The following is a 23,908-nucleotide window of genomic DNA, read 5'->3' on the forward strand; positions in this document are numbered from 1 at the left end:
ATTGGGAAAGCCGAGATAGTAATCTTAGTTTACTAAGGGTAATATTGTTATATAAATTAAACCTTTTCCCTCTATTATCATTTATAAGGGAAGGTTACAGAGGCTAGACTAGCATTCCATTGACTATAGAAGAATAGGTGATCTAATTATGTGTTGTAAATTATCAAAGGATTGAATGGGTATATAGGGATAAATTATTTCTGAAGTGGAAGAATCCAGAGCAAGGGGCATAGCCTAAGGAAGCACTTTATTATATAAAGATTGAAGCTGGAGAACAATCGAAAATCTTAAAACAAAATTTGATTGATTTTGATTAGGCAAGGACATGGAGGCCCATAGAACCATAACATTGTAGTACAGAACACCCATGATCTGAATGAATGAAGGGATGGGGTTGAGGACTGAATAAATCTCCACTTGTTTTTTTTATTGAAAGAGTCAATTAATGAAGAGGGATTTTTATAAAGAAGTTCTAAGTTGTGTAGTATTTTGGTAGATTAGATAAGGACAAACTGGTTCCTCACTGTAATCTGGAAACCATCTTCCAAAAGGTTGGTGGATTCAATAGTAACTTTCAAAACGGAATTGGGATAAATACATTTGTTTTTAAAAGCCTCATCACTGCCACAATTTGAAGGCACGATCATGTGACATTGTATTGCTTAATGCGAAGCTGCACACTGTTTCATTAGCATATCACAGAATGACATCTGGGCTCTCCAATCTGCCTGGTTAAAGAACCTACCTTTCCTGTTTTGACTGAGGTATACAGAACAGTCAGGTTAATGTCTCGATCTCCAAACTCATCCAGGTGTATTGGTCCCAGGGCTCCTGTAATCAAACCAGATGTGATTTAATCCATTTCCTAGATCAGAATTTTCTCCACTTATCTCTTTTCTATCTTCAAGTTCACAGAACTCACTTTCTGTTTAATTTTTCTTCTTCCTTCTCTGTTTTGTGATCCCTATTCACAAACATTCCTCTCTTGCTTTCTCTTCCTTGGTCTATCTGCTGTTTTTCAAACATGAGTCCCCCTTCTACAGTTCTATTGTTTCTGCCTCCAATCATTTCAACTCTCTCCTACCATTCTGAAGTATACTTTTAATTCCAAAGTCTCTATTTGTTTTTCTGTTATTCCCTCCTTTCTTAAGCCTGTACAACAAGTTTGTTAGTGGGAAGGAAATACTTACCTTGGAAGGAGATATTTCGAAAGTTTTTACTGAAGTCAGATGGTGTTGGGGAATGATTTTTCATCAGAAAATCTTCAAGTACCATACTGAAGAGCAGAACAGCATCATAATAACCAAGCATATAATCGTTGTACATCTGAAACACATATAAGTTCAGATTTGAATTTGACAGCTCATAGCATGTGATTACTGGATCTTTAACAAGTTATGTTCTGATGGTTAACACCAAACAGATCATTACCACAGGGAATTCAATATATCAGACCTGTTCCAAAAAAGGCTCATCTACGTTTTGGAGGAGAAAGTGAGGACTGCAGATGCTGGAGGTCCGAGTGGAGAGTGGAGTGCAAGAAAAGCACAGCAGGTCAGGCAGCATCCAAGGAACAGGAGAATCGACATTTCAGGCAATATTCCTGATGAAGGGCTTATACCCAAAAACGTTGATTCTCCTGCTCCTCGGATGCTGCCTGCCATGCTGTGTTTTTCCAGCACCACACTCTCGACTCATCTACATCTTACCTACTTCACCTGTTGTTCTAATGTCTTCCCACAGCCCATGTGTATTTCTCTTATCAAGGACTCTACAACATAATTAATCTCCAACCAAAGCTCATATATACTCTATTCTCTTATGAATCCTACAATACATTCACCTGGATTGATAGGTTAGCTGCTGAGACTGTATTGATTGATGTAAACCAATTCAGCATCCAATGTATGTATTTTTCAAAAGTGTCAGTACAGTGATCCACCAGTTTTCTGAAATGCACTTTTTTTCCAAGATTTGGAGATGCCGGTGTTGGACTGGGGTGTACAAAGTTAAAAATCACACAACATCAGGTTATAGTTCAACAGGTTTAATTGGAAGCACTAGCTTTCGGAGCACTGCTCCTTCATCAGGTGGTTGCGGAGTCTTACAATTGTGTACTCCACAACCACCTGATGAAGGAGCGTCGCTCCGAAAGCTAGTGCTTCCATTAAACCTGTTGGACTATAACCTAATGTTGTGTGATTTTTAACTTTTTTTCCAACTAATTATTATTTTAAAATGCAGATATGATACCCCTCTTTTCACCAGATCCTTTTAAAATGAAAAAAACGGGCGAGTGACTTTGTCCTTTTCATGTCAGATTGCTTTTTAAACGTTTTTCTCTTTTTATTTTAAATATAATCATCCTTTTTTAAATTACAACATTAACTATCATGTGCAAAGCCCTCTTCAATGATAAACACTGAAGAGAAGCAATTCATTAATATCTCTGCCATTTCTCTATTAATGTATTGTTGCCTCTGTTATTATCAGGTCAATCAATGTGACTATTAAATATTCACAAGACGATTTCCCTTAAAAATTATTTGCTATTTTGTTTCATGTTACTTGACAACTTAATTTCATAGCTTATCTTTTCTTCTCCTTTGTTTTTACTTCTTTTTTAAATCTCTTCATATTCTTCCCATACATGCTATCCCCACTGTTTATGTTCATAATTCTGGATGTAAGTTTGCTCGCTGAGCTGGAAGGTTCATTTTCAGATGTTTCATCATCATACAAAGTAACATCATCAGTGAGCCTCCAGCGAAGCACCGGTGGTATGGCCCGCTTATTATTTGTGTTTAATTTTCCTTGGGTTGATGATGTCATTTCCTGTGATGACATCATTTCCTGAGGTGAAGTCATTTCCTGTTCTTTTTCTCAGTGAGTGGTAAATGGGATCCAAGTCAATGTGTTTGTTGATAGAGTTCTGGTTGGAGTGCCATGCTTCTAGGAATTCTCACGCGTGTCTCTGTTTGGCTTATGCTAGGATGGATGTGAGTAGTCTGGAAGTCATTTCCGAGGTGTCTTTGACATAGGGGAGAGTAGCTAGGGTTTCTAGGGTTTCATTTTGTTTGTTTGTTTGGGTTTGTTGCTGAGAAATCAGCGGACTGTGTTCATTGGGTATCCGTTCTTTTTAAATACACTGTATAGATGATTTTCTTCTGTCTTCATAATTTCTCTGTGCTGCAGTGTTTGGTGGTTCATTGAAATAATGTTCTAATGCAGCTCCATTTGTGGGTGTTGGGATGATTGCTTCTGTAGTTCAGTATTTGGTCCGTATGTGTTGTTTTCCTGTAGACGCTGGTTTAAAGTTTCCCATTGGCCATTTGCTCTACTGCAACACCTAGAAATGGCAGTTTGTTGTTTTCCTCCTCTTTAGTGAATTTTATGCCAGTAAGGGTATTATTGATGATCTTGAAGGTTTCCTCTAATTTGTTTCTTTTAGTGATGACAAAAGTGTCACCCAAATAGCAGATCCAAAGTTTGGGTTGGATGGCTGCCAGAGCTGTTCATTCGAATCTCTGCATTACTGCCTCTGCTAAGAACCATGATATCGGACAAACAGGCAGAAAACTAGCCACCAGGATACATGAACATCAACTAGCCACAAAAAGACAGGACCCACTCTCACTACTATCTTTACATACAGATGAGGAAGGACACTACTTCGACTAGGACAGCATATCCATCCTAGGAAAAGCCAAACAGAGACATGCGCGAGAATTCCTAGAAGCATGGCACTCCAACCAGAACTCTATCAATAAACATGTTGACTTGAATCCCATTTACCACCCCCTGAGAAAAAGAACAAGAAATTACATCATCACAGGAAATGACATTACCAACCCAAGGAAACCTAAACACATAAACAAAAAGTGGACAATTCCACCTGTGCTTCACAGGAGGCTCACTGATGATGTTACCTAGTGTGGTGACAAAATGTCTGAAACTGAACCTTCCAGCTCAGTGAGCAAACGTACATCCAGAATCTCAACCTGAACTATAAATCTTCTCAAAATTTGTTCATAATTCTCTTCACACAGCCTTCCATGTCTTTATCTATTTTCAGGGACAGATTAGGATTTAGCTTGTTGTTTATATTTTTTTACTGGATTCTGTTGACTGCTGTGTTAATTATTTCCTATTGCTGCTCAATATAATTGCTTACTAATATTTTTATCCACTTTATTTTCCAAAGTGCTATTCTCATTCTGCAGGGTCGAATTTTCAGAAATCTATAATGCTGGTTTTGATTATGTAGATATCCTTCTCAATCATTATCATAAAGTACATGAATTTATGATCACTATTTCACTGATATTATCTTACTTATAGAATCAAATAATGGATGCAGCATATAAGGAGGTAGTTTGGCCTGTCATGTCAACATCAGCTATCTGTAAGAATTACACAATTAGTCTCACTTTACTGTCTTTTCCTTGTAACCTGCATTTATTTTCTCATTAAATAATGACATATTCCCTTTTGAAAACCATAATGAAATCTGTTCTGCATCATCATTTGTAACAATGCAGTCTAGATGCTAACCAGTTGCTACATAAAATAATTACTCCTCATGTCCCTGTTACTTCTGTTGGCAATCACGTTCAATTGATGTCCTCTGATTCTCAACCCTTTTACGAATGGCACTGTATCTATCCACACCTTCTAGACATTTCATGATTGAATACCTCTGTCAAAACTCCTCCTGTCACTTCTCAACAGAGAATAAACCCAACATCTCCAAGTAACTGAAGACCCCCATTGCTGGAATGTTTCGTCCAAGTCTTTTCTGCACACATTCACATCCTTCCTAGAGTCTGGTGCCCAGAATTGGACACAATACTCCAGCGGATGATCATGTACTTCCTTATTTTTGTACTCTATACCTTGATGTTTAAGTTCCAAGATTGCAAATATCATTGAAACTGCTTTTTAACCTCTAACCTTCAATGCTGCATATATACACCCCTGGGTCTCTCTGTTCCATGGTCCCCTTTTAAAAGTGTTACCCTTTATTTTATATTGCCTTTCCTTATTATTCCTACCAAAATATACTACTTCACATGTCACTGCATGACATTCCTTCTGCCACCTATCCATTCATTCCATCAGTTTGCCTGCATTCTCTTGAAATCTATTACAATTCACAATATTTCTACATTTTGTATCAACTGCAAATTTTGAACATGTGCCCAGTTAACTGAGACTAGATTTATATCAAGAAAAGCAGCAGCTTCTGACACTGACAAAATGAAATAAAAGGATATAGATATAGGCAGCACAGTGGCTCAGTGGTCAGCACTGCTGCCTCACAGCACCAGGGATCCGGGTTTGATTCCAGCCTCTGGCAACTGTCTGTGTAGAGTTTGCACATTCTCCAGTGTCTGCATGGGTTTACTCCGGGTGCTCCAGTTTCCTCCCACAGTCCAAAGATGTGCAGATTAGGTGAATTGGCCATGTTAAGTTGCCCACAGTGGTCAGAGGTGCGGTGGTTAGGCGCATTAGTCAGGGGAAATGTAGAGTAATAGGGTAGGGAAATGGATCTGGGTGGGTTACTCTTCAGAGGGTCAGTGTGGACTTGCTGGACCAAATGGCCTGTTCTCACACCGAAGGGTTTCTAATTCTATGTAGTGAAATGGCAGTTTCTGAATGTCTCCCAGAAATGTTCTACGCTATTCCTTTATCCTCGGTCACTGCCTCTTCCTTTTTCTATCTTCTCTACATAATTCCCCATTACTAGTTCAAGTAACAAATTCTTTTTAACATATTGGGGTGAATTTGGTGAGAATATATATTTCTTGCTGGGGAGTGCAGCCTCTGATGGGCAAATAGGTCCTCCCTAAAGATGTAATCCACTTTGTGTTTGCCTTTACATGGTTCACAGATCCTGCTGGGCTACCTTTCTGCCTTCCCAGTAGCATGCATTTTAACAGTGGAGGTGGAATAATGACATCAAACTGTCATCAATAGGCAATTTAAAGACTTCAATAGGCTACAGGACTGTCCTGTAATATGGGACAGGTCCATATCCCTTGTAATATGGGACAGGTCAGGACTGGTAGGTTGACCAACCACTCGTATTAATTGAGTCACTGCAAAATGTTGGCTGATTGTCAAATCAATTTTATGTATGAGTATTCAATTGCCATCCTTATAAGCTAAGGAATAATGCACAATTTTATTTTCTTAACACTGTGACTAGGTGCCTTGTTGTCAATGTAAGGAGTCTATTTCATTTTTTTTCCGTACATACAATAATATTGTTAATAATCCTCAAGTTCGCACTATGGAGGCTTCAGCTAGTTTTCACAATCAAAATCTAGGATACTCATGCATTGTATCACAGTTACTTATTGTAATTCACTCCTTGTTGCATTTTCCACAAATGTGCTTTAATGTGGTAACATTTAGTTATAGTCCATTTTAGTTAGACAGGAAATTACATCTAAAATAAAGAATATCTGTGAGGAAGTTAGAGGCTCATAACCCGATCAAAACATATGATAAATATCTCTGATCAGTATCTGAATATATAACTAACCCAATCAAAACATATGATAAATATCTCTGATCAGTATCTGAATACATAACTTTGGATTTAACTTTAACTTTTGCCTGCTATCCCACCTTCAAATACATTGGCAGGAGAAGGGCAAAAAATACATCCCATTGCTTTGAAAGTAGTCTTGTTCAAATTGTAGGGATCCCTTCATTTCCTTATCCTCATCACCTAGTTCAATTAATATTAGGGTCGTTGAAATCCCCCATGATTATAGTCCAATGTCTTTTACTTATTTTCCCAGTGACCCTATCAGAAGTAAACATGGGTAAGATACAACTTCTAATTGGATGAGAAACAGGCATTTAGGGAAGTAATTTTTGGGAGTCTCTGAGAGAGCCAAGAACCAGGAAGCGGAGGCTTTTTCTGCCAAGACATGGCATTAATACCAGTGCAGATGAAGTCTATCACCTCAGCACATTTCCTTCCAGTCCCAGAAATGTGTCAGAGTCCCATGTAAAGGAACTCCACTTTCCACACCAGTTCTTTAAAAAGTGCCAAATTATCTTCGAAGAAGAGATAGATTATTGGAGGGGAGGGATAAAGGGAAGTAAAAAGTCTTCTCTATGGCAGGATGCAGAATAGAAATCACACCTAGGTATCAGTGCTCTTCTCTTGAGAGAAGTGACTTCACCTGTCAAAGGAGTAGTGCCCAAAAGCTTGTGATTTCAAATAAACCTGTTGGACTATAACCTCGTGTTGTGTGACTTCTGACTTTGTCCACCCCAGTCTAACACTAACATCGCCACTTGAGGGTTTAACAACTGGACCTGATGCTATCTACAAGTTTTGTTTCGGGAGATTTACTTCTTACCACTGCAGTGTTGTTGGCCTCTTGTGAGATCTGGTTGTAAACTGAAGGCAGAAGGGTTACCACCAGAACTTGTTTCATGTAATCCATTGAATCTGCATCAGGAGAGTAGGTGTGACTATCAGAGAGAGGAATGGATAGGGTTTGAGAAAAACAATATGGAGATCAAAACCTTCCCCATCAATTTCCAGCCCCACCACCCAACAGTATCACTTTGTTACTAGAAGTATGACAATACATAAACCCTTGAAGAGAATGAGACAGCAGCCTAATACTATAAGGTTGAAGGTTAATATCCTTTGCCTGACTATGGGCCAATGTTCTACTTCAACTCTTTGCTGAAAAAAGTGCGAACTGGACTAAGTAATTCCTCACGATGTGGAAAACCATAGGTCCACAGTATGGCATAAAATTATACAATGCAGTGAAAATGCCAGCTTCTGAGCACTGGCAGGAGGGTGCAGAAGGTCTCATGGTTATGGGGCTGGCCAGCAAATCCAAAACTTCAAATCCCAACACATGACTGGATCTACTGATGGTACTTATGCTGTACATGAGCCTTCTCACACCTGTTCACCTAGCACGACAATAGGTTGAGAATATGAATTCAACAATGCTTATTTTGTGCTAGCATCAGTGTTGTACAACAATGCAGATGTTATAATTTTAGAATCAAATAAACTTATAACACAGAAGAAGGCCATTCAGCCCTATGCTGAGTCTTTGGAAGTGCAGTTTCCTTTTTTCTCATTCGCCCACCTTCTGCTCACATCTTTGCAAATTCTTCATCCTCAAGTTCCTGGTTGTCATCCTTTTAAAATTTAAAATTATTTGTGGAATCTACTTCCACCACCTTTTCAAACTGAGTGTTCCAAGGCTTCATAATTTTCTGAGTGAAAGGATTTATCCAAATATTCTCTCTCAATCTTTTGCAAATGATTTTAAGTCAAAGATACTGGTAACTGTCACATTTGGAGAAGGGTTACACAAAGCAAACCTCTCATCATGGTAAAAACAATGACTGCAGATGCTGGAAACCAGATTCTGGATTAGAGGGAGGAGGATGGGGGAGGGTAGCAAAGAGTACAGTGGGTGAATGGGGTGGGGATGAAGGTGATAGGTCAGAGAGGAGGGTGGAGTGGATAGGTGGAAAAGAAGATAGGCAGGTAGGACAGGTCATGGGGACAGTGCTGAACTGGAAGTTTGGAACTGGGGTGAGGTGGGGGCAGGGGAAATGAGGAAACCTCTCATCATGTTGAAAGCTTCTCATAAGTTCATTTCTTCACCTTCTCTTGCACCAAACACCTCCTAACCTTTTCACAAATTTATGAGGACAGTGTAGAGAGGGCTATATTCTTCTGCAGTGATTATCCATAACACTAAAATGGCTCCCATACATGTGCAGATACAGCCACTAATGCCAACTGTCTGTGGGTACTGCTACTGACATCACAGTGCCAGGATGCACTGTGCGTGCGCCGCTGATGTTACTAGGCTGGGGCTGAGGACATTAGGAACACTGGGAATGAGGGTCAGTGAGTGGTGGGGTCCTGACAAAGTGGTGATACCTCCCCCCAGTAGTGTCTGTGGAGTGGGTTTCCTTAGCTGCCATCCTTTCCTACATTTGCCCACCACTACCCTGCCTGGAGCCCACGGCCCATGCCCAGAGGGCCAGGCCTACTGCTGCACCTGTTCCCCTGCACCTACTGTCACACAACAGGTGATCCACATGAAAGCAGGTATAATTCCAGTCAGACACTGCACTGCACATGCTCCAGTGATCACATTATGCATGTTCCAGTCACAAAACTGCCGTGCATCATCGCAATTAATTCCTGTCATGCACATAGGACACAGTTACAACATTTGTACACACTTCTATCACTTACAAATGATGCCGTTTTGACTTTGTACATGTGGCATCCCCAAGCTTATTCCTTCTTGAACCATTGCTGCACAGCTCCGAGGGTGATTTCAGCTCAGATATGGTGAGCAAAATGGCTTCCTTCTACATCATAAATTTTCTATGTTTGATTAGACAGTTTAGAGGGAATTTTCCCTTTCTAACTAGTGCTTGTACTTCACATTAGAATTATTTCTTTATTTTTCTACTTTTATTTTGATGGTCTGTTATGCGTAACTATCTTAACTTTGTTTCTCTTTACCACTCTGTACCGAAGTTTTTTGTACCTAGGTACCTTTGTACATAAGAAGGTGCCATGGGTGTCAATATTTTACACTTTTCACTGTACTCCTGTACTTCTGTACTTGAGTACACGAGACAATAAAAATCTAAATCTAAATCAAATAGCAAAAGGCAAAAACTGCAGTGTATCATCTGACAGGAACATTTAGATTTTGCTTTGCCGGTGTTGACTTCTATAGTCAGTGAAAATAACGCTAAAAGTATGGTACTTACTTGAACAGGTCTACCAGGATGATGATAATATCTTTGTCCAGGGTAACTCCATTTACTAATGTCTCAATGTCACTATTTGTTCCGCACAAAATGATCACTATGAGTAAAAATAGATTAATTGATTTTCTTCCACTATTCCATCCAAAATAACAACAATAAATGAAGCATGAGCAGAAACAGCAATGTGATAATGACTAGAACACTTTCTTAGTGATATTGTTTGAAGGACAAATATTAGTTCAGCAAATTTCCTGCTAATATTCAAAATAGTGACATGGAATATTTTACATTTATACAGAGGATTGATAGGGCCTCAGTTTATTTTTCTATCTAAATGACAGCAACTCTGACAGTATGGTATAGCTGAGTGCTGCACTAGGGGTTCAAACTGGATGGTTTGTTTCTCAGGTGCTATTTGAACCCATAGCCTTCTGACTTAGAGACAACTGTGTTACTTGTTGAAATGTGGTTCAGACCCAAATTTATCAATGTCAGTAAGTTATGGGCAGCACAGTGGCTCAGTGGTTAGCATTGCTACCTCACAGCACCAGAGACCCAAATCTGTGCGGGACCACCTCTTCCAAAAAGCTTCAAAGCTCTGATGGACACTGCATCTTCCCTTTTCAAGAGCCTCCAGATGTAACTGCAGAAGAGAGGCTGGAAGTTGGGAATAACAACTCCTCATAACCTGCTACCTAGACCTGTTGATGGCTACTTTTGCTAGACCATGGAGCATACCATGAGAGGGTTTATTGACATCACCTCTATCCGCGCTGAGTCCCCAAAGATCATGAGCATGGATATGCAGTGCAACCAAAAAGATAACAGAAGAGGTTCAAATAACGAAACAGCGGAAGGACATTGTCTACAGATACCATTTCTCCACAGAATAGACAGTTGGTCATGGAGTTGGTCAGCCAACGTATTCTACAGTTTACAGGTCTGTGGTTTGCAAACAACCTCCCCCTCACCCCCACCAATGTCCTTGATGGAAAAATTAAAGAGTCCTACTTAGAAAGTCATTCCATGGGAAGCCTACCACATGGAGGTAGATGGAAATGCCAACATGTATCTGAGCAATGGATGAAGGTGAAGAAGAGATGGCTGTGCACCCATACAGGAAACCACTCCCCGCCATGTGAAAGGGCACAGAAGGAAGAACCAAATTCTCTTCTTTTATATATACAGAAGTGTTTTATATTTACCACACACAACTGAATGGCTTTTTTCCTATTACCAAATCATCCATAGTACTTTTCATCTATTAACTGCCACCACTGAATCACGCATGTTTTCCAATTAATCAAATTACATGCAATGCTTAGCAAGGGCAGTGCAGATCACCAAAGGTATGTAAAAGGTAGGGATTAGGGAGGGGTCAGAATCAAAATGGAGTTGCAGAGTCTGCAAAGAACCTAATTCTTTTCTTTCTTTCCCCTAATCAACCTGCCAAGAAATGCTACACATTTCTGTAACACATAAGACTTCAACCTAGGTGTCCTGGACCACAGGTAGGGACACTACCACTGTACTACAAGTGTCCCTTGGAACCTAAGTCCTTTTTCATATTCAGAAGTGCTGAACCCAACATTTTTTTTACATCCAGAAGTGCTCTTAAACACAACTGAACGTGTTTTGTTTCCCATCACCAAATCACATACTTGTTTTTCATCTATTAACCACAACCAGTAAATCACCTTTGATTCTAATTGAACAATTGCAAAGTCTGTTAAGAGCAAATGTGACAGAGAGGTAGGTAGAGGGGGAGGGGGCTAAATTAAAATGGAGTTGGAGGGAACTCAAGTTTCAACTATAAAGTCCATTGAACAGACATTCTCTCATTCAACTCTGGGGCAATTCTGGTTGAATCTTAACAGGACTTACTTTTCCAACATTGACAATGTGTCCCCTGAATACTGCTATTCCTTCTCTTTCATTAGAATTATATCTTTCGTTTGATGTTATCTCTCTTCACTCTTCCAACCAAAATGCCTCATATCACACTTCTCTACATTAAGTTTCAACAGTCACATTGTCATCCACTCTAACCAGCCGATCTTGTATCCAGTTGAAGTCTATCATTATCTTCCTCGAAATCCACAATTCAATGTTTTAAATTTAAATTCCAATGTCTGCAAACTTGGAAATTGTGCTCCTTACTGACAAATCTAAGTAATTTATATGCATCTGGGAAAACAAGGTTTCCAAGTACAAGTCAGGGGAATCCCCAATGTATATCCTCCTTCAGCTGGAAAACTAACCATTCAACACTACATTCTGTTTCTTGTCACACAATCAATTTTTATCCATGCTACTACCTTCCATTTTACTCAATGAGCTTCAACTTTGAGAAGCCTGGTATGTGGCACTTTGCCAAATGTTTTTTGGAAGCTTATATGCATCAAATCAACCACATTGCTCCCATCAAGCCTTCATGTTGTCTTGTCATCAATATAATTTATCTTTAACAAATCCATGCTGGCTTTCATTCATTCTTCCATACTTGTCAAGTGACTGCTCGCATTAGGAGAAAGTAAGGACTGCAGATGCTGGAGATCAGAGTCAAGAGTGTGGTGCTGGAAAAACACAACAGGTCAGGCCGCATCCAAGGAGCAGGAGAATCAATATTTCAGGCATAAGCCCTTCATCAGGAATGACTGCTCACATAATTAGAAGCTTAAGCAGGGTAGGTGGCTCCTTGAGCCTGTTCGGCCATTCAATAAGATCATTGCTTACCTGATTACCTCACTTGCCTGCCTACATGCCCCATAACCTTTCAACCCTTGTTTATTAAGAATTTGTCCACTTCTGCCTTAAAAATATTCAAGGACACCACTTCCACTGGGCTTATAAGGAATAGAGTTCCACAGATTCATTATCCTCTGTCTTAATCTCTGTCTTAAATGGGCAACTTCTTATTTATAAGCAATAATCCTTACTTCTAGATTTTCCCATATGGGGATACATTCTTTCCACATTCAATTTGATATGACCTCTCAGGATATTATATGTTTAATCTCATCACCTCTTTTTCTTAAAAGCTCCAGTGGGAACATTGAGTCATAGAGATGTACAGCAGGGAAACAGACTCTTCAGTCCAACTTGTCCATGCTGAACAGATAGTATAAACTAATCGAGTTCCATTTGCCCTTTATCCTCTAAACCCTTTCTATTCATGTACCCATTTGACACCTCCACCAGCTCCTCTGGCAGCTCATTCCATATGCGCACCACCCTTAAAACTATGCCTTCTAGTTTTGGATTCCTCTACCCTGGGAAAAAAACCTCAGCTATTCACCCTATCTATGCCCCTCATGATTTTAAAAACCTCTATGAGGTCACCCCTCAGCCTCTGATGTTCCAGGGAAAGGAGACCCCATGTAATCAGCCTCTTGCTACAGCTCAAACCCTATGATGACAAGGTGTTCTGAAAGAACTTACAAGGTAACATTTGACTGTGAAACCAATAGTGCAGATGAGTTGCCATGATACAAAAACAAATTCAAATTCAACCAATCAGTTTAAATTATGCCCCAGATACCAAAATCCAATCAAATTTCAATTTAGTATTTTGAAAACATCAAAACCAATTAAATGATCTGATGTTTTGGGATATAAAACCAGACATTTGAACAGTAGGGGAGAATTGCCAATAATACCAACAAATATAGACTGCTAGCCAAAGAGGTCTCTGAAAGGTACCTGTCTATCAGAAGTTTGTGCAGTAAAACATCAAAGCTGACCTCATTAAAAACCTACAGAGGAAAATCTACAAAGGAGAATCGACAAAGCTGACTGGTTTTGAAACATGATTGTTCTTTTGTAAATCTTAAATGGTGTTTTTTTTAATCTGACCTGTATTGTAGAGTGTGAGGTAAAAGATAGGTTTAAGAGAAAGGAGTTGTAAATAGTTGTCCAATGTTCTCTTTTGAACTTAAAGAATAAAAATGTTTACTTTAAATAGTGACCTCTGGGATAGTTCTTTACCTCTTGAAATTTAACAGATTACAGCACGAGGTGAGCATCTCTGTATGTCGGGTTTAAATTAGCAGAGGGGTTTACCCCGTGTCGTAACAGTTTGAGGGATTTCATCTGTGATTTGAACACGTTTAGACAGACGGACTCTGAGATTTGGATGGATTTGAATAGATTTAGGGTACGACAAAACCCCAGTAGATTTAAACGCTTACAGGTCAGTGTCTGAGATCTTTAAGTAAAACATAGGTGAGACAATTTGTTTAATTTCGATGACTTGTGGTTGGTTAAATTAAAAGGGAGATAAATGGCTCTTAAAATTGCTAAAGAGGTTCTGGGGTTTGAAGGTGATTCTCAAATTTGCCAAAAAAGTTTAGAAGGAAAGAAAAAGGCCTTCCTTTCAGAATTAGCAAAGAAGTTAGATCTGGGTTGAACCAAGGACAAAAGTAAAGCTGAAATTAGAAGGGAATTACTCAAACAGAGTAATGTCAGAGAAACAGACTAGTGCAGTAGATTTAGAAAAAAAATTACATTACAGTTGAGGAAAATGGAGTTAGAGGATAAACAAAGAGAGAGAGGAAAGAGAGAAAGAGAGAGAGAGAATAAAGAGAAAGAGAGAGAGAAGTGTGAGAGGGGAAAAAGAGAGAGATAGAAGGTTCTTAGCTGGGGAATGAGAAAGAGATAGAGAAGAAAGGGAGAGAGAAAGAGAGAGAAGGCTCTTAGCTGAGCAAAAAGAGAGAGAATTTGAACTTGACAAGTTGTGACTTAGTCAGCAAAGTCAAGTTAACAGGATGGAGCTTGAGAGAGAAGGTAGTGATATATGCAATATGTCAAAACTCTGCCACATTTTGATGAGAAAGGTATTGAAGACTTCTTTATTTCATTTGAAAAATTGGCTAGGCAGGTGGAGTGGTCCGAGGATTTATGGCTAATGCTAGTTCAGGCTAAACTGGTAGGCAGAGCTAGTGAGGTATTTGCCACGCTGAAAGATGAGGAGTCATGAGATTATGAAGGGGTCAAACAGGCTATTTTAAGAGCTTATGAATTGGTACCAGAAGCATATAGACAGCAGTTCAGAAACATAAAGAAGGAACCAGGTCAGACTTATATTGAGTTCAAAAGAATTAAACATAGTTACTTTGATAGATGGGTGCGGGCCTTAAAGATAGATGAGGCTCTAAAAGAGATTATTCTGCTGGAGGAGTTTAAAAACTCACTTCCAGAGATGGTAAGAATTCACATGGAGGAACAGAAAGTTCAGGAAGTGAGAAGGGCAGCAGAATTAGTAGATGAATACATATTGGTGCATAAGACAAGCTTCTGGTCAGAATTTCATCCTGTGAGGGATAGAAGTTGGGAGAAGGGGAGATCCTACATGACCAAACCAAGAGTAGAGGACACTGGTAAGAATTTACCACAGGTTCAAGAAGTCCAAGGAGGTGAAAGGCCTCAGGTGCTTTCACTATAATGAGTGAGACACAGAAAATTACAGCGCTGGTGGTTTCAGAAGGGCACAGGGAAAGGTGTTTTCACTGCCAGAAGGTGGGACACGTAAAGACACAGGGCTGGTTATTAAAGAAAGGCACTGTGGGAAACGATGTGGTACAAGAAGCTAAGCCAGTGAAAGTAGTAAAGGAGATCCCAAGAAGAGCTGAGGAGCTGTAGGAGAGTGCACGGCCTAGGCAGCGGCTGAGTATGTAGTACCTGATCTCTAGAAAGAATTCCCCTCTGTGAGTAAAGTTTACTCAGAAAGAACACGGGGAGAGGGGCAAGAAGTTATCATTTTGAGTGATACAGGATCTCTAACAGTAAGAGTGAACAAAATTTGACTCTTTCTGATCTATTACCCGAGAGTGTGGTAATTTGTGGGATAGATGGACAGAAATTTAACGTTTCCCTATGTAAGATCAGGTTGGAATGCCAACTCAAGACTGGCGAAATAGCAGTGCGATTGATTGACAAGAGTGTCAGTTCCAGGAATCCAGTTTGTTCTTGGGAATGATTTAGTAGGGTCCAAGGTGGGAGTGACACCCCTTGATGTGGAGAAGTGCAAGGAAGATCAAGAATATCCTGGTAGTAATAAGACTGTGTAGTAATAAGATCCCACTATCATAAGTCACAGCATGAAGCAAAAACTAAACAGAAAGATGAAGAAGTTGAGATTCAGTTAGCAGACACCCTGTTTGACGTAATGGTGCAGGAAAAACCTGAACAGGCAGAGGGTCAGACAGAAGTGTTTAGTCCTGAAAGGCTAAGGGACTTGCAACAGAAAGACAAAATGATAAAATATATATATGTGGATGCATACTCTGAAAAGGAGGCAGAGATTATTCCTGAGGGTTATTATCTGAAAGATTGAATCCTAAGATGGAAATGGAGACCAAGCAGGTTAGTGCAGAGGAGAAATAGGCCAAAGTGCACCAGATTGTGTTGCCGGTAGCATACAGACAGGAGATGTTACAGGTAGCACATGAACTACCTCTTGGGGGTCACCTAGGTGCACGAAAGACTCAGGCCAAAGTACAAAAACATTTTTATTGGCCTGGAATGCACAAGGGTGTGGCCGTACGTGTCATACATGCCAAATGGTAGGTAAGCTCCAGGCAGTAATAAAACCAGCACCTTTGTTGCCAATTCCCTTATTCAAAGAACCCTTCACGCAGGCTGTAATTGATTGTGAGAATTGGAAGAGAGAAAGAACTTGAAAGCAAATGTAGGTTACAGCCCCACAGAGGGAGGAATCAAATCCAAATGATGTAGATTTTGATGTGCCTCAAAATATGTTAAAAAATGAAGAAGTCCTTGAGGAGTCGAATAGGTTAGTAAGCTAAGTGTCTCAGGAGCAAAGAACACAATTGAGAGGTTTGTTACTGCAGTGTGAGGACATATGTAAGGATCAGATAGGGAGGCCTAATGCTATTGTACATGAAGTAGACGTAGGGAATACTGCTCCGATAAAACAATACCCCTATCGGCTTAATTCTTTCAAAGCCAGATAGGTCCAGAAGGGGGTGAAGGCCATGCTCGACGAGGACATCATCGAACCAAGCCAGAGCGAGTGACGTTCGCTGATCATCTTAGTTCCCAAACCGGATGGGACTCAATGATTTTATCTGGATTATCGGAAGGTCAACACCATTACAAAATCGGATTTAAATCCAATACCGAGATTGGAGGACTGTATCGAGAAAGTTGGACAAGCCAGTTACATCACCAAGTTGGACTTAATGCGTGGTTACTGGCAGGTACCTTTATCAGAGACGGCGAAAGAAGTTTCTGCGTTTGTAACCCCAAATGGGCTCTATCAATTCAAAATGTTGTCTTTTGGAATGAAGAATGCACGTGCCACATTCCAAAGACTCATGAACAGAGTTGTGGCTGGGTTAACAAACTGTGCAGTCTATTTGGACGATGTCATGATTTTTAGTAAGTCCTGGAAAGGTCACATGGTACAGTTGGCAGAGCTCTTTGAATGGCTGCGAGAAGCAAAACTGGCGATAAAGTTAAACAAAACCTGAATTTGCGAAAGCAGAGGTGACGTTCTTGGGACATAAAATCAATCATGGAAAGTTAACTCCATGGAACGCAAGGATGAAGGCCATCGAGGTATTTCCATGACCAACCTCGAAGAAAGAGGTGCTTCGATTTTTGGGACGAAGCGGATTCTATTGGGAGATTGTTCCAAACTTCAGCAGTGTAGGGGCACCATCAACTGATTTGCTGAAGAAGAACACAAAGTTTCGGTGGACAGAACAATGCCAGGAGGCATTCATCCATTTGAAAACAATATTAATCACTGTACCAGTTTTGGCTACACCAAAATGTTTTGAAAGCTTTCAAAGTTGCCATCAATGCTAGTGACGTAGAAGTTGGAGCTGTACTGCTACAGGAAGATGATGATGGGATTGAATTGCCAGTTGGTTACTTTTCGAAGAAACTCAACATTCACCAGAGAAAATATTCCACGATCGAAAAAGAATTATTGAGTTTGGTACTGGCCTTAAAACATTTTAATGTGTATGTCATGAACAATGTGTTGGAGATGGTTGTGTGCATGGATCACAATCCTCTTACATTCTTAGAACGCTTTAAAGACAAGTATATGAGACTATTTCATTGGAGTGTTATGTCACAGACTTTTAATTTACATATCGTACATGTTGCAGGTCATAAGAATGTAATCGCAGATGCATTATCGCGGATTTAACTGTTAAAGTACAGATAAGATTGGTATCTATTCGAAGTTATATATATGTGGGAAGAACTTAATATGAACTTCGATTAAAGTCATATATATGTCATGATAATGTGGTTAAGGAATAGAAAAAAAAGAAGCTATCTTTTTATTATGATGGCTCATTTTTTTCTTAATGGGGAATTGTTATGAAGTTGTAGACGTATATTGTACCTTTAAGGGAGCTGAAATTTCTACCTGGCACAAAGTGCTTTTAAAGAAGATAAAAGGTAACATTTGACTGTGAAATCAGTAGTGCAGCTAAGTTGCCATGATACAAAAACAAATTCAAATTCAACTAATCAGTTTAAATTATGCCCCAGACACCAAAGTCCAATCAAATTTAAATTTAGCATTTTGACAACATCAATACTAATGAAATGATCCAATGTTTTGGGGTATAAAACCGGACATTTTGAACAGGTAGGGGAGAACTGCCAAGAACACCAACAAATATAGACTGCTAGCTGAAGAGTTTTCTTAAACATACCTGTCTATCAGAAGTTTGTGCAGCAGAACATTGAAGCTGACCTACTGAAAAATCCATAGGGAAAATTTGCAAAGGAGCATCGACAAAGCTGACTGGTTTTGAAATATGATTTTTCTTTTGTAAATCATAATTGGGGCTTTTTATCGGACCAATATTGTGGAGTAGCAGGTAAATGATATGTTTAAGAGAAAGGAGTTGTAAATAGTTGTCTAATGTTCTTTTTTGTTAATGTTTACTTTAAATAGTGACCTTTGGGATAGTGCTTTGCCTCTTGAAACTTAACAGATTATGACGCGAGGTGAGCATCTCTTGTGTCGGGTTTACATTAGCAGAGGGGTTTACCCCGTGTCATAACAATCTTTTTTGAATCCTTTCAAGTTTTCAAAATATCTTTTCTATAGGAGGGAGACCAGAACTAAATGTAGTTTTCTAAAAGAGATCTAACCAATGCCTGTACAGCCATAACATAACCTCCCAATTCCTATACTCAATGCACTAATCAATAAAGGCATGCCAAACATCTTCTTCACTACCCCATCTACCTGCGATTCCACTTTCAACAGACTATGAACCTGCACCCCAAAGTCTCTTTGTTCAGCAAAGACTTCTCAAGGACCTCCATTTTGAACAGAGTGGCAAGGAGAGAGGGCGGAGAGAAATGAGGGCTGCTGGGTAAGTCCGTTTTTCCCAATTAAAAAGGGACTTATCTCGAGAGTCGGGCCTCCATTTTGAACAGAGCGGTGAGGAGACAGGGCGGAGAGAAGCAAGGGCTGCTGGAAAGTTTTTAAGTGGGTGAGATCTAAACCCGAGACCCTACATCTACCTCCTCTAACCTTACTGAGAGTCTGTAAACTCTGTAAGTTTTCAGGTTTTCTCATTTTTTTTCCTTTTCTTCTCTTACTAGTTTAGTCCTGTGTGGGCTTTCAGATTAGCGGGGTATGGCTGATGGCCGTTGCACGTTCCTCCTGCAGAATGTGGCAGGTGAGAGACACAACACATCTCCGCCGATCATATCTGAGGGAGGTGGACCCAACTCCAGCTCCTCAAAAACTGAATTAGGGAACTGGAGCTGGAGGTGGATGAACTGCGGATCATCCGGGAGGCTGAGAAAGAAATTGAGAGGATGTACAGGGAGGTAGTCACTCCTCAGACACAGGATAAGGATAGCTGGGTTCAGTCAGGGGGAGGAAAGGGAACCAACAGATAGAGCAGGGATCTCCTGTGGCCATTCCCCTCAGCAATAAGTATAACTGTTTTGGATACTTCTGGTGTGGACGGCCTACCAGGGGAAAGCCATAGTTGTCAGGTCTCTGGCACTGAGCCTGGCACTGTGGCTCAGAAGGGAAGGGGGGAGATAGAAAAGCGCTAGTGATAGGGGATTCAATAGTTAGATGGATTGACAGGAGATTTTGTGGTCAGGAATGGAACTCCTGGAAGGTACGTTGCCTCCCCAGTGCCAGAGTCCGGGATATCGCCCATCGGGTTGACAGGATTCTGAAGGGGGAGGGGGAGCAGCCAGAAATCGTGGTACATATTGGCACCAATGACATAGCCAGGAAAGGGATTGAGGATCTGAAAAGTGACTACAGAGAGCAAGGTTGGAAACTGAGGAGCAGAATGAGTAGAGTAGTGATCTCAGGTTTGCTACCGGTGCCACAAGACAGTGAAGTGAGGAACGGTCAACGAATGCAGCTAAACGCGTGGCTGCGAGGCTGCTGCTGGAGGGAGGACTTCAGATATTTAAACCATTGGGATGCCTTCTGGGGAAGGTGGGACCTGTACATGGAGGACAGGTTGCACCTAAATTGGAGGGGCACAAATGTCCTGGGTGGGAGATTTGCTCGTGTGGTTCAGGAGGGTTTAAACTAATTTGGCAGGGGGGTGGGAAGCAGAGCTACACATCTGAGAGGGGGTTGTTGTAGATGGGGCAGTGACAGGATATAGTGAATCTATCAGGAAGGTTTTTCACGTGGTGAAACAAAGGGATCATTTAAAGTGTGTCTGCTTTAACGCAAGGAGTGTCCGAAATAACAGTGATGAACTTAGAACATGGATTAGTACTTGGGACTATGATGTTGTGGCCATAATGGAGACATGGGCTTCACAGAGGCAGAAATGGTTGCTGAATGTTCCAGGGTTTAGAACGTTTAAAAAGAACAGGGAGGGTGGAGAAAGAGGAGGGAGTGCAGCATTGCTAATCAGAGAGTCCATCACAGCTACAGAAACGAAGGTTGTTGAGGAAGGTTTGTCTACTGAGTCAGTATGGGTGGAAGTTAGGAACAGCAAGGGAGCAGCCACCTCATTGGGAGTTTTCTACAGACCCCCTAATAGCAGTAGAGAGATTGAAGAACTCATAGGCTGGCAGATTTTGGAAAAATGCAGATATGGCAGGGCTGTTGTTATGGGTAACTTCAACTTTCCCAATATCGACTGCAACCTCCTTAGTGCAGATGGTTTGGATGGAGCCATTTTTGTCAGGTGTGTTCAGGAGGGTTTCCTTACTCAGTACGTAGACAGGCCGATGAGGGGAGAGGCCATTTTGGATTTGGTACTCGGCAATGAGCCAGGACAGGTGTCAGATCTCGTGGTGATAGAGCACTTTGGTGACAGTGACTACAACTGCCTCACATTTACCATAGCCTTGGAGAGAGAAAGGAGCAGTTACCAAGGGAAGATATTTAATTGGGGAAAAGGAAATTATGATGCTATCAGACCAGGAGCAATTGTTTCACAGAAAGGACACAGCAGACATGTGGAAACTGATTAAGGAGCAGTAGTTGCGAGTGATTCACAACTACCTCTGATACAGGTAAGAAGGGGTAAGATTAAGGAGCCTTAGATGTCGAGAACAGAGGAGCTTCTCGTCAAAAGGAAGAAGGCAGCTTCCGTAAGGTGGAGGAAGCAAGGATCTAGCATAGCTTTAGAGAATTACAGGCTTACTAGAAAGGAGCTCAGAAATGGACTGAGGAGAGCCAGGAGGGTGTACGAGAAAGGCTTGGCAGGAAGGATTAGGGAGAACCCAAAGGAATTTTACTCATTCGTGAGGAATAAGAGAATGATCAGGGAAAAGGTAGGGCTGATCAAGGATAGTGTAGGGAGCTTGCGCATGGAGTCTGAGTAGATAGGGGAAGCCCTAAATGAGTTTTTTGCTTTGGTTTTCACTAAGGAAAGGGACCTTGTTGTGAATGAGAACTTTGAGGAGTTGGGCTACAGGCTTGACCAGATCAAGATTGAAGAAGTTGATGTGCTGGACATTTTGACAAACAATAAAATTGATAAGTCCTCAGGGCCAGACCAGATTTATCCTAGGCTGCTCTGGGAAGCAAGAAAGGAGGTTGCTAAGCCATTGGCAAAGATTTTTGCTTCCTCACTCTCCACAGGAGTCATACCAGAGGATTGGAAGGAGGCGAATGTTGTTCCTCTTTTCAAGAAAGGTAATAGGGAAATCCCTGGCAATTATAGACCAGTCAGTCTTACGTCTGTGGTCAGCAAGGTTTTGGAAAGAATTCTGAGGGATAGGATTTATGACTATTTGGAAAAGCATAGCGTGATTAAAGGCAGTCAGCATGGCTTTGTGAGGGGCAGGTCATGCGTCACAATCTTATTGAGTTCTTTGAGGAGGTGTCAAGACAGGTCGATGAAGGTGGAGCAGTGGATGTGGTGTATATGGACTTCAGCAAGGCATTTGTTAAGTTTCCCCATGGTAGGCTCCTTTAAAATGTCAGGAGGTATGGAATACAGGGAGATTTGGCTATCTGGGATTCAGAATTGGTTGGCTGACAAAAGACAGAGAGTGGTTGTAGATGGAAAGTATTCTGCCTCGAGGCCAGCGTTGAGTGAGGTCCCACAGGGCTCTGTACTTGGGCCTCTGCTCTTTGTAGTTTTTATAAATGGCTTGGATGAGGAGGTTGAGGGGTGGGTTAGTAAATTTGCTGATGACACAAAGGTTGGAGGTACCATTGATAGTATCGAGGGCTGTTGCAGGCTGCAGCGTGACACAGACAGGATGCAGAGCTGGGCTGAGAAATGGCAGGTGGAGTTCAACCTGGATAAATGCAAAATGATGCATTTTGGAAGATCAAACTTGAATGCTGAATATAGGAATAAAGACAGGATTCTTGGTAGTGTGGAGGAACAGAGGGTTCTTGGTGTTCAAGTACATAGATCCCTCAAAGTTGCCACCCAAGTGGATAGAGCTGTTAAGAAAGCATATGGTGTTTTGGCTTTCATTAACAGGGGGATCAAGTTTAAGAGTTGCGAGATTTTGCTGCAGCTCTACAAAACCCTGGTGAGAACACACTTGGATTATTGTGTCCAGTTCTGGTCGTCCTACTATAGGAAAGATACAGAGGCTTTGGAGAGGGTGCAAAGAAGGTTTACCAGGATGCTGCCTGGACTGGAGGGCTTGCCTTATGAAGAAAGGTTGAATAAGCTCGGACTTTTCTCTTTGGAGAGAAGGAGGAAGAGAGGTGACCTGATCAAGGTATACAAAGTAATGTGAGGCATGGGTAGAGTCAATAGGCAGAGACATTTCCACAGGGCGGGACTGACTGACACGAGGGGTCATAGTTTCAAGATAGTAGGAGGAAGGTATAGAGGGGATGTCAGAGGTAGGTGCTTTTCTCAGAGATATGAATGCATGGAATGTGCTGCCAGCGGTGGTGGTGGAAGCAGAGTCATTAGGGAGTTTAAGCAACTACTGGATATACACATGGACAGCCGTGAATTGAGGGGTGCGTAGATTAGGTTATTTTATTTTACATTAGGATTAATCCTCAACACAACATCGTGGGCCGAATGGCCTGTTCTGTGCTGTATTTTTCTATGTTCTAGGTTCTATTAAATGTGTAAGTCCTGCCCTGATTTGCCTTACCAAAATACAACAACTCACATTTATCTAAATTCATTTCACAACTCACTGTCCTACCTGTCTTAGTGCCATCAGCAAATTTAGCAACAATGCCAACAGTGCTACCATCCAAGTTATTCATATATAAAGTAAAATATTGAGACACCAGCATTGACTCCTGTGGCATGACTTTCATTACATCTTGGCAACATGAAAATTACTACTCTCTGTTTCCTGCTAGCTAGCCAGTCTTCTATCCATGTCAGTATGTTACCCCAACCAAGAGTTTTAACTTTTCACAATGACCCTTCAAATGGCACCTTGACAAATGTCTTCTGGAAATCCAACCACAAGCTTGTCCACAGGTTCTCCTGTTTGCACAGCACATGCTACTTTCCCTAAAAAACTCCAAGAGATTGGTTAAACATGATTTCCTTTTCACAAACCATGCTGATTCTGATTAGCTTGAACTTTACTAAGTGCCCTGTCAACACAAGCAATAAAAGCTTCTAACATCTTCCTCACAACCGACGTTAAACTAACTGGCCTGTAACCTCTGACT

At 40.8% G+C, this 23,908-nt stretch overlaps 1 protein-coding gene across 2 annotated transcripts in view; it reads right to left on the reverse strand.

The window, feature by feature from the left end:
• The window catches only part of LOC122542318 (heat-stable enterotoxin receptor-like), a 186,771-nt gene that overhangs the window by 81,151 nt on the left and 81,712 nt on the right, over nucleotides 1-23,908 (reverse strand). For both annotated transcript variants that reach the window (XM_043679963.1, XM_043679962.1), the window contains 4 exons: nucleotides 9,799-9,895; nucleotides 7,383-7,497; nucleotides 1,191-1,326; nucleotides 746-831 (listed from right to left, as the gene is read on the reverse strand). In XM_043679963.1, coding sequence (XP_043535898.1) covers nucleotides 746-831; nucleotides 1,191-1,326; nucleotides 7,383-7,497; nucleotides 9,799-9,895 — 434 coding nt within the window. The remainder of the gene's footprint in view (nucleotides 1-745; nucleotides 832-1,190; nucleotides 1,327-7,382; nucleotides 7,498-9,798; nucleotides 9,896-23,908) is intronic.

The sequence above is a fragment of the Chiloscyllium plagiosum genome, chromosome 39, assembly GCF_004010195.1.
Source record: "Chiloscyllium plagiosum isolate BGI_BamShark_2017 chromosome 39, ASM401019v2, whole genome shotgun sequence".
In the NCBI taxonomy this organism is placed as follows: domain Eukaryota; kingdom Metazoa; phylum Chordata; class Chondrichthyes; order Orectolobiformes; family Hemiscylliidae; genus Chiloscyllium; species Chiloscyllium plagiosum.